The 12,361-nt window shown below is 37.2% G+C and overlaps 1 protein-coding gene across 1 annotated transcript; it reads right to left on the bottom strand.

Annotated features, from left to right (window-relative positions):
• Nucleotides 1–1,945: 1,945 nt before the first annotated feature.
• Nucleotides 1,946–12,259, bottom strand: LOC144445648 (small ribosomal subunit protein eS12-like). The gene is made up of 6 exons (XM_078135272.1): nt 12,215–12,259; nt 12,049–12,084; nt 10,795–10,926; nt 8,737–8,839; nt 6,296–6,397; nt 1,946–2,157 (listed from the first exon to the last, which is right to left on the bottom strand). Exons 2-6 carry the CDS (start codon nt 12,063–12,065, stop codon nt 2,095–2,097), a joined length of 417 nt encoding a protein of 138 aa, XP_077991398.1. The 5' UTR covers nt 12,066–12,084; nt 12,215–12,259; the 3' UTR covers nt 1,946–2,094.
• Between the last annotated feature and the right edge of the window lie 102 nt (nt 12,260–12,361).

Here is a 12,361-nt window from a genome sequence, read left to right as displayed (position 1 = left end):
AGTTCTACCATAGTCGTATAGGGGATGTGGTTGTACGTTGTAAAAGTAATATGATGAGTTTAGCCTTACCAGTCTCCTATTCTCTTGGGTTCTGGTTGATAGGCGTAGCATACGCCACATCTTGCAGACTACACCACACAGTACAAACTTTGGGTTCTGGTTGATAGGCGTGGCATACGCCATATCTTGCATACTACGCCACACAGTACAAACTTTGGGTTCTGGTTGATGGGCGTGGCATACGTCATATCTTGCAGACTACGCCACACAGTACAAACTTTGGGTTCTGGTTGATGGGCGTGGCATACGCCACATCTTGCAGACTACACCACACAGTACAAACTTTGGGTTCTGGTTGATGGGCGTGGCATACGCCACATCTTGCAGACTACACCACACAGTACAAACTTTGGGTTCTGGTTGATAGGCGTGGCATACGCCATATCTTGCAGACTACGCCACACAGTACAAACTTTGGGTTCTTGTGTACTACAACTTGTTTATTTTGAAGTTTGAATATGGGGGAATCACAACATGCCACACCACCCCCATCCCCATCATGTCAAAGATAGACTATGGCTGGGCCTACGGCAAATTGCTTTTACACGTTCTTCTTTTCTAAACAATGAAATCAGGTAGACAAATGGTCAGAGTCAAGTGTGGAGTTTAACAATAGGTGCTGAATGGTTTGTGATAAAGCAAAGGTGAGTTTTTGACTTTGTTCATAAATGTTATACATTCAACCAATCAGGTATAAGGGCAGCCTTGCTGATTCTGTCATACATTCAACCAATCAGGGAAGGGCAGCCTTGCTGATTCTGTTATACATTCAACCAATCAGGGAAGGGCAGCCTTGCTGATTCTGTCATACATTCAACCAATCAGGGAAGGGCAGCCTTGCTGATTCTGTTATACATTCAACCAATCAGGGAAGGGCAGCCTTGCTGATTCTGTTATACATTCAACCAATCAGGTAAGGGCAGCCTTGCTGATTCTGTTATACATTCAACCAATCAGGTAAGGGCAGCCTTACTGATTCTGTTATACATTCAACCAATCAGGTATAAGGGCAGCCTTGCTGATTCTGTTATACATTCAACCAATCAGGTAAGGGCAGCCTTGCTGACTCTGTTATACATTCAACCAATCAGTTAAGGGCAGCCTTGCTTGTCAGATGGCAACCTCAGAGTGCATATCCTATCAAAAAAAATCATCTTTGAATACTGAAATTCAGGAAATTAATTTAATACATGTAAAACACATGGTTCAAAGTTTCCTTCAGAGTTTACCATTTTACTATTCAGAATGTTAAAGTATATAATGAAAGTATAACCAACATGGACTCGTGCTTTTAGTAAAAAAAAAACATTTTGAAATATGCTTAATTGACCAACCCACCAGTTTCAAGGTGTTACCATTGTACGGTACTCTTACCAGAGTTTACTGGTAGTTATGTAATCTGACCACTCCACACAGGCAAGTTCACTGAACAATGTAGGTGTGCTGTTATGTCTTTGCCCCAGTCCAGCAAAAAAAGTTAACTTCATAAATCATTTTAGCATTAGAAATTCATTAATTTTTGTTCTTTTTAATAAGTTTCTGATGCTAGTCTACACCACTGCCTGTGTACTTGGCCCCAATCTTTCGTCACATGGCTAATTTATATATCCATCTTGCAAATCAATGCCTACACTGCAAGAAATTCTGCCCTCCTGTGGAAAGGGTTTACAGATGTGTGAGGGCACCCTGTCAAGGCGTACCTTACAGACTAATCTATGCCGACACTTTGATTTAAATTATTTCCCCAACTACACACACTCACAATACCCTACCAAATATCAATGAAATTGACCCAGCAGTGTTTGAGGGTCATTTTCACACACACATTCTCCATGCCCACACTTCTTCTGAACCCAATTTCAGCCATGCTACAGACAAAGTACTATTTCCGTTCAATGTTTTTATTGCAGTGACAAAGTCATCACAGAGTGATACATTTCAGATTATACTTTTAAAAATATAGAATTCCAGGATGTCAAGTTATTCTCTACACACGATCTTTCTGTTTGTCACTGTCTTCATTTCATCTTAAGTTTATCTCTTGGACTTGAAATATTCATGTAGTATATCCAGAGCTTGGCTTTCTTTACCGTAATCCTGAAATTAAGTCACAAGAAATGAAATCAGTAATCTTGAATAAACAATGATGTAAAGTCAAATCTAATGAAACTCCTACTTTGGGTGGATGACATACAATTCTGGCAATCAAGGTCTCAGTTTACCAAGATAGACACAAAGTAAAACTATTGTGACATGTTGATATAAGTTTATGTATTGAATGGCCGTTGGTTTTATAAAGTGTAATGATACTACTCTGGCAGTCAAGGTCTCAGTTTACCAAGATAGACACAAAGTAAATCTATTGTTGTGACATGTTGATATAAGCTATGGAATGGACTTTGTTTTTACTGCACTTAAAGTAGGGTGGCATTTCTGCTGATATCTGTGATCTTACAGTGCAACAACCGTTTACTATGTGTGTATCTTGGTAAAGTGAGACCTTGATTGCCATAGTATTATGTCAATGAACATTATGAAGTCAGAATAAATGAAATCAACGTTATTGAAATTGTAATGACTATAATCTCAAAATGAGAACAAATTTGAAGTCAAAATCTATGTCAGTAATGATGAGAAGCGTCAAAAAGTACAACATGTAGTTGGATTTAACGAAAAATCAACGTAGCGGAATTTAAAAGCAATAACCATAATCTAATGAGATCAAGTCAAATACTCGTCTGTATGGATGAGATTTGTCAAAATGAAAGACATCAATGAAGTTGGAAATGAAAATATATGACGTTATGGAATTCATGTCTTTGATCATGTCAAATTGATGAGATTTGTCACAATTCTCGTCTGTATGGTCAAGATTCGTCAAAATGAAAGATGTGAAGTCAGAAATAAATGATATGAAAGTAATGGAATTGACATCAATGACTATAACCTCATATTGGCAACATAAAGTCAAAATCCTAGACTGTATGGGTGACAAAAGTCACAAACAACGCGAGGTTGAATAAACAAAATTTGAAGTGATGGAATTTTTACAACAATAATGAGATGAAGTTGAAAGTGATTTTTGAATGAAGAATGATGTATGTCAAAATAAAGAACACAAAATTGGAATAAACAAAATCAACGTTATCGAATTTACATCGGTGATGGAATTTGTAAATTAATCAGATCAGGCCAAAAATAGATGTCAGGATGACGAATCAACTGCCAAATAAACACACAAAAAAAGTCGGAATAAATGAAATCAATGCTATGGAATGTACGGCAATAAATTTTGATGGCGCACACAAAGTCAAAATAACTGATATACACATCAATAGGGAATGGATTACGTTAGAGTAAATGAAACGGTGCTGGAATCAATTGAATCAATGTTATGGAATTTACATCTTTTGTAGTAATCTTAAATTGAGAAAGAAATGAATTTAAAATACACAACACGATGTCAAACTTTGTCTAATTTGTCTTATGGAAGTGACACAAATCACCATAATCTTAAAATTGAGAACAAGATGAAACGAAAATAAATACAGTTTTGGTAATTGAAGTTGCACAAATGTAGTAATCCTAAATTGAGAAACAAGAGGAGATAAGTCCAAATAAATGAAAACTGAAATGGAAGCATCCAATCAATTGCCGTGATCCCAAACATAGAAAAGGATAAAAAGTCAACGTAAATGAAATTTCTACGATTTAATTCGGATTTTGAATGTCGTACGTCAGAACTAATGAAATCAATCCGATGGAAGTAACAAATGCAATTATGTACGCAAAACACTTGAAAAAAAATCACAAAATGTCTGTGGTTGACAACTTGTTAACATTTGCACTGTGTAGTTATGTAAATTTCTTTTGGTAATTTCAAGAAAAGTGGGGGCTTTTTGAGTTGTTATTAGGCAGGTGTCATGTTTCAGTGACATCGGACACTAACAGGTGTTGGTTTTCGTTAGAATAGGTCAACTTATTGTGACAGCTATTGAAAATCAATGCAATGAAATGTCAAACGTTGCTTGACATTGATCGGCTAATATTATTAAATCACTGCCAGAACACATCTATCAAGTTGTCAATTACATCTGGGGTTGTCTTATCACTGCTTATTACAACCTGTTTGAGATTTCAGAACTAGAAGATATTGATCGATGACTTCCCAAGTTCATCTGACTAGCTCCTTGCTGTTTGATTGGCAACGACATGTCTTTCCCAGATGTTAATGTCATCTTCGTCATCCAGCAATTCATTTTCATATAAACAAGTTGAATGTGTATTTGAGATTAAAATTTGATTGATGACTCCAAGATCATTTAAATCTGCATAGTTCATCTGTCTCTGACTAGAAAGAGCACTTTCTAGACTACTAACAAGACTGTCTCAAAAAATGTAGTAATTCAATTTTATAAAATTTAGTTGAACATGCATTTGAAATTTAATCTAATCAGTCACACATCATGATTATCTATCTAATGAACTCTTCTGTGGCTGACTGGCAACTGCAATATTTCCAGTACATGTATGTCTTTGTTATTCATTTCCATAGTATCAGTTGAGCATGTATTTGACATTAAAATTCTGCAGTGATATGTCTTCTCATTCGAGGTTGACCACTGACTGTTTTATTCTTACAACCTATGTTACCAAAGTCAGCAATTTGCATATAAATGTAACTTCGAATTTGCATTTAAAATGAAAATTTAAATTGTCATTTTCTTGACTTTAGACAACTGGGTCAAATGTACCAATTACACAGGACACAAGATGAATCAAGATCTGAGAAATATTGTAATATTTTTTAGTGACAATAAATCTGATCAAAGATACATACAGGTCAGTGTTATGAAATCTCTCTCAATTTTACATTTCCTTACTCCACCCAGTGTTTTTGGTTGAGAGAGGCAAGGACATAAAATCTACTCTGCTTCCAAGGTTTTCATGGGGTTTCTGATAAAAAATCATGGTACATGGTTTAAAAAGCCATGAATGTATGAACATCTCCCCCTCTATTTCTGGTGTGCTACTAAACCTTGACAAAAACAGAAGTTGATACATCATCCATCCCCTCCCACCTTCCTAATCCCCCTACTTAGTTCCTTTCTATACCTAGGGTGCTAAATGTTAACAAAAACACAAATTGATGTACAGATAAACTAAATACTAATTCTCCACATCAAATAACCCCTCACCCTCAAAATAAGCTAGGACAGCCGAGAAGTTTAAATAAACTTTCCCCCAAATTTCACGTTTCTTGTATTTGTTTCAAACCCAAGTAAAACAGTACAACTTGACCACAGCTCTAGGTACCTGACAATGGCATTCATAGCAAGTTATTACAGGTGCCACCTTATTAGTATTCATAGAGTGAAGTGACTGGAGTTAGAGAGATCACTGGCCGAATGTACAAATTAGTTTGCTTTATCTAATTCACCATACATAATCTCCTTCAGGGCATTAGTATTTAGAGATATGTAAACATAAATTAACTCTCTTCAATCTACCTGTACAAGCCCAACGATTAATGTCACTTTTTAATGAGCTGTACTGCGGCCTGACCTCGTCTCTGTGTGTATTGTTGTGGCAAGTCTGCTGAAGGCTTGAGTTATACACTTAGCTATGTGAACTATGAAATTTACAAAGCTTAGTGCCAATATGCAGTGAACCATTTAATCTTGGTATTTGTTCAGTGCATTGATCTAGGACTACAGGATAGATTACATCAAATATGTTAGGCAGAGAACTAGAGAAAGAGGACAATGATGTGAACTTCTTGTGACGCTTTCAGTCTTGGAGGTAAAGAAGGTTGCCAATGTGTGTGACCCTGTGTATTTTGTAAGGCCATACATACAAACTTAGTGATAGTCAACTCCTGACAAAGTACATTGATTTCAAGATGATGTAGGTTAGTTAGAGAAATGTAGGAAGTGGCCATTTGGTGTGTTTTTTTCTGCAATACAAATCGGGAGTATGCCAGGGGGTCTAATCCTAACCCAACTCCCTAGGTGTGTGAATATATGCAGTCAAATCTACCTTTTCCTCTCAATTTTTTTTCTCTGGATAGGGGAATAGTTCCTTTTACAAACACTTTAATGTCATCCATGAACCATACCATTTCATTTTTAATGACATTGGTCATAACACCTGATCATGACACTACAAGATTTTTTTTTATAGATTTCTTTTTCCGAGAGTTACACTACTGCAACTCCCACCCAACCAAACTTACCTTAACAACAACACAGCTGCATGCTACCACCTTCCTTGCTTTGCCTTCTCTGTCTATTTTACACAGACCTGCCCACTCTCCAAGTTTCTTGTTGTCATCAACCTGAATCACACACAAATTTGTTCATTTTAGTTCTAATTACAAACATCTCATGAACTTAGATTGGGATATACCTGGCACTTTTTAATGTAACAATCAGGGAAGAAAACACCTTGGTTGGGACACCAATGTGCTTGAAGTGGTTTGCATCGCCAAACATTTGCCATATTCAAGCTGCACTATCTGTAATGTGTGGCTAAATCATTGAGAATGTCAACTTATAGAGTCACCGAGTTGTGTGGTTAGTGTGCAATTCTAATGACAAAATCTTGGCTAAAACCTGGAGAATGTCAACTTATAGAGTCACTGAGTGGTGTGGTTAGTGTGCAATTCTAATGACAAAATCTTGACTAAAACCTGGAGAATGTCAACTTATAGAGTCACTGAGTGGTGTGGTTAGTGTGCAATTCTAATGACAAAATCTTGGCTAAAACCTGGAGAATGTCAACTTATAGAGTCACTGAGTGGTGTGGTTAGTGTGCAATTCTAATGACAAAATCTTGGCTAAAACCTGGAGAATGTCAACTTATAGAGTCACCGAGTTGTGTGGTTAGTGTGCAATTCTAATGACAAATTCTTGGCTAAAACCTGGAGAATGTCAACTTATAGAGTCACTGAGTGGTGTGGTTAGTGTGCAATTCTAATGACAAAATCTTGGCTAAAACCTGGAGAATGTCAACTTATAGAGTCACTGAGTGGTGTGGTTAGTGTGCAATTCTAATGACAAAATCTTGGCTAAAACCTGGAGAATGTCAACTTATAGAGTCACTGAGTGGTGTGGTTAGTGTGCAATTCTAATGACAAAATCTTGGCTAAAACCTGGAAAATGTCAACTTATAGAGTCACTGAGTGGTGTGGTTAGTGTGCAATTCTAATGACAAAATCTTGGCTAAAACCTGGAGAATGTCAACTTATAGAGTCACTGAGTTGTGTGGTTAGTGTGCAATTCTGATAATAAAATCTTGACTAAATCCTGGAGAATGTCGACTGAAGGAACGGTCAGTTACTGCGCTGAGCTGATTAAATGTAAATTCACCTAATCTCCCTCTACATAAGAATTGGAAATCAAGGCAGGTGTGAGTCATCTCTCTACAGCATACAAGAAACCATGACAACAAAAACTGAAATCACAAGACTAGTCATCCACATCTGAGACAGAGCTATACCCCAATTACATATATAACTCACAAAAGAAATGTAGTAAGTGTTCCTGGGCTGAGGTGTGAATAGATTGAAAGATTTGAATTGTTGTTCTGCACATTCCTGTAATTACTTGTCGCAACTAGTTGTGTTAAGCTAATGGTGAACAGAAGTACCAATAATTTCCGTCTTTCAGTCTGAAATAACATTTTGATTTTGTCATTCTCAGATAAATACAATGACAAGACTTTCAGTCTGATTTAGTTGTCAGATAAAGCTTGGTCCTTGTAATAGTTTTGAATGGAAGTGACACACTGTCCTATATTTGCTTTTATACTATGCACAAGCCAAGTTATTGACTTTGAACAGAAGATATGGGTTATATATCCTGGTTGTTTTATGTCACTCAACTCGTGTCTATGACACTGGATCTGTGCAGTGCTTGAAATACGAGTCAAACTGGTCTAACTCATTATTATTGTTCCAGACTTTTATAATTATATTATTCAATATTTTTCTGCTGGAAAATACATGTGACCTTAAGGGTTTGTCATTAAGGCTCCTTAGGTCACTCATATTTTCCAAGGCTGAACAAAGAAGAAAATTATTGGGGAGTAACATCCATGTTTTTATACACAGTCCTATAATTAGATATTATTCCCCAAATATTTGTCTTCATTCAGCCAAGGAAAACACAAATCATCTAGATGACTAGTTACAAGATGTCAAGACTATTTTCCAGGAAACATAATTATTAAACCCCCTCCCCCCCCCCCCCCCCCCCCTGTATAATTCACAAAAAATAAGAAAAAATAATGATTTGGAACATTTTGACTCATAATGCAAGTACCGTAGAACCGGTGATGTAGATGCAGGTTGATGCGATGTAGAGTGATAAGGGTATATAACCCATATTTTCTGTTCAAGGACAACAACTTGGCTTGTGCATGGTATAATTGTCAGTATGCTGTAAATCCAGTTGTTCTTACTGGATAACCAGTCTCTGTGGAGTGTTCGTTTAATCACTTCCATTATTTAATAAATTTCAGGTGGTATTCTAATTAGAAAATCCGATGCAAGGTCTTAATTCATTGCTGGTACAATTCATTTTCTGATCAGTTTTAGATGAAGGGTCTTGTTTCATTAGAGTTACATTTCATTGACACCAGTACTGTTGCATCATAGTACAGGGTATGACTCACCTTGAGTAGATTAATGCCGTGTTCTGCACAGAGAGCCTCCACTAACTTGACGTACATAGGCTCATCACAGTTGTTAGCCAGAACACACATATGGGCTTGACGTCTGTGGAGAGAATATAAAGCGTAAGAGTTGATGCTTTCTAAGTAAATATGATACATTTGAAATAAAATGCCCTGTAATACTCTGGAGACTCTATATTTGACAGCCTGGTCATATAATTTGTTTTATTCCTGTTACAATTAAACAAAACTAGGTCGGTACGAATACATACTTAAGTATTCTATATGCTGTACCAACAGTGTTTGTGTTCTTGATGGGAAGTGGATTAAATCTACACAAGTTCCCCAGGTTGCAAGCTAGCAGGTTCCCCAGGTTGCAAGCCAGCAGGTTCCCCAGGTTGCAAGCTAGCAGGTTCCCCAACAAAATTATGGAATAAAGGTACATAAATCTTTGCATGTTGTATCAGATTTGCTTCTTCTGTTACTAGGGTTCCCCTAAACATTAACAACATGTCATCATTTCTAAGAGTGCAATGTGTTGCCAACTATTTTCATTCCTACAAGAACTGTGATACATTTTTTCTGTAATGTTGAACTCTATTACAACTTGTACTGTACTGAATCTTTCAACAATCATTCAAGCTGTAAGTGACACAAGACCATGCCGAGTGGGACATAAGCAGAAGTACCCAGTTATTGCATTACATACACTGTACAAACCACGTTATACATCCAGTGACATTTCCATCCCTAAACTAACCTTTCTGCCCCTAAATTGAAAACAGATGCGTTACTATTGTACAAGTGGACCACTGTTCTACACATGTTCTCGTATGTAATCATCATCCAAACAACATTGATGTTGCAAGGATATAAAACTATGATGTGGACAAAACTTTGACTCTGACAGACACCTGATCTGTATTCAGCAGATAATCTAAAGTTTGACTAATGATTAATTGGTTGCATTTTCCCTGAGCTTACTGCACCTTCAACTCTTTAAATTTGCCCTAGCATTCCAAAATATATAATCAATCTAAGTAAGTACATAATCTAGATCTAAAGTCTTCTTTGCTCAAGGGACAAGTAAGTCTACCCATAGTCTTGAGGGACGGCTGACGTTATTTCAACGATCCTAAGTGACATTCCAATTTTTTTTTTGAATTTCGCTTGCCGTCCTGTTGACTATGAGTTGAGTATTGCGCCATGATCCAATACACCTATTGTGCACAAAAATTCGCATAAATCAGCATATAATGACGTATGTAATTATAAAGTTATTTCTTGGTAAAGCCTTTACCGAGCCTGGAGTCCTAAGGATGGTGTACAAAATTCAAATTGTCAGTTGCTATTTCTGAAATAACGTTAGCTGTCCCTCAAGACTTCAGGTAGAGTAGGGAGAAGTAGAGATATCAAGTGAACTTTTTTGACAGGGAATCTGAATTACTGAATGAAGTGATCATTACTATGACTTGTTGTCAAAATTTACACATCTTCACATTTATGTAATCGCCAAATATATTCTGGCAGAATTCTTGGAAAGGAACGTAGGTAGTTTAGCCAAGATTTCCATGTCCTTTTTTACCACTATCCTCAAAGTAGGTTATTTTACAAGCAGAAGTTATGAATGTCTAGATTATCACATAAGTTGGGTACCTTGTACGGAGTTAGTGAAAGCGCAGTGGAATCTGGTAATATGCAGTTTTTACGGCGTTAGTGAAAGCACAGCATGGCCTTGTTATGTCTCATATCTTGACAAACATTTTCGATTAGCAAGAAGTCAAAGTTCACTTTCTGAAAACCTGTATTCAAAGACACCGAGACTTTCTTGAAGTGAACCGCGACTTTATGCATATCAGTCAAGTCTAACATGTTTGAGAGAAGTGCACTACAGCTACAAGTACACTGCAACCACCTAGTACGGAGGTTACCCTCTCCAAGGATATTGGAAGGTATACAGTATAACACCTAGCGTGAATGATATGTTCTAGAAGGCTGCAAGAACCATGTAGTGTAACCTACGTGTGAACAAACTCTTCCATCACACTGACTACTTACTTGTCCAGGGCCTTGGCAGCTTCATGAAGACCTCTAGCTAACCCATCATGAATCAAAGCAGTTTTCAACACTTCTTGCAGTGCTTGGTTGATGTCCATAGGACCACCTGCAGCTACGGCGGGTGTATCATCTCTGATGAGGTGAACAATATACAGTGCTTGAAATTAGCAGTAGTTTAAGGCACACAGACTATCAAACCTATAAGGTGGTCTATTCTATTAAGAGCAATGGAAATCAATAGAATAATTTCCGAAAATAGCTCATCAAAAAGCCCTGACAGCAACACAGTGTAAAAGTGGGTGTGTCATCTCTGATTTGGTGAATATACAAAAACATTCACACATCATTGTAATACTTTGTTCTACAACACCAATTATAACTTCCAAAGTGTCTAGTACAGTTTCATGCAGATATTCTACTAGTCTTTCTTGTTTACTGTACAGCACTTGAATCTCAAGCACACCACTCTTTAATTTGATACACGGATGGTAAACTTCAGAATAGACTAAATGGATATACATGGCCATTTATTAACTCTGGAGATTTCTCTTTGCCCACAAATCGACTAGAAAATGGACATCTCCCCGAGGATTACAACTTATCTTCTATTTCCATCAATAAATTACAGCATCAGTGTAGAAAGGAGGTACAATTTCCAGAATTTACAACCATATGGGAAGGGTTTTGGGGGTGGAATTTTTACATTGGACCTGGGATTTCACTGTTCAGTAAGTTGTCAGGTCCTCTTAAATACAGATCACATTTTGCATATCGGCACTATGCTGTTACACTAGTCTTTAGGGGCAGATTGTATGCCTAAGAAGTATTTGCAATGGTAATTGTTGTATTTGGGAGAAAGCAGACATAGTGCATTAATCATGATAGTCTTAAAATCACGCTGACAGATATACATGCCCTAGACGATTATCCTGGTTAGTATGCTGATCCTGCTCTGACGTCTCAAAATGAGAAATTATTTGGCGCCACACTAAAACAATCAGCATTATATCATCACCACAGACGACTTCGTAGACAAATTACTAAACCGGCGTCGGCCGTCTTGACCTTAACGGGTACAAGTTAAAGCTTATGAGAGCTTGGAAATACCACCAAAGGATACAATTCTAGATTTAATAGCATTAATGACTACTGATAAGCAATAGAAAATGAACAGTTCTTCACAAGGTGTTCCGATGCATGTGTGTCGCTCAATATATCACGCTATGAAGCCATACACATGGAGTTTACACTTACCCTTCCGCGTCAGACATGGTGATGCGGACGTCCTCGCTGAAAAACAAAACAAAAAATAACACTATATTATTCTCTGATTATTGTAGAATATTCTACGAAAGGGAGGGGGTTCTTTGGGTTCGTTTAGACATGGATTATGATCGATTTCTAAAACATCCAAACTTACACTGATCACCCAGATAAACACGATTTAGAAAAGAAAGCAACATGGCCGCTCGTGGGAATTATGGGTAACGGAAGTTGGCTAACATTTCCTGAAAGGGAGCCTCAGAAGATTGTGTTATAATCAACAGGCACACTCTAACGCAATCGA

Source organism: Glandiceps talaboti, chromosome 14 (genome assembly GCF_964340395.1).
Source record: "Glandiceps talaboti chromosome 14, keGlaTala1.1, whole genome shotgun sequence".
Classification (NCBI taxonomy): domain Eukaryota; kingdom Metazoa; phylum Hemichordata; class Enteropneusta; family Spengelidae; genus Glandiceps; species Glandiceps talaboti.
The sequence above is the reverse complement of the archived record's forward strand: the minus strand, read 5'-3'. Positions and strand labels throughout refer to the sequence as shown.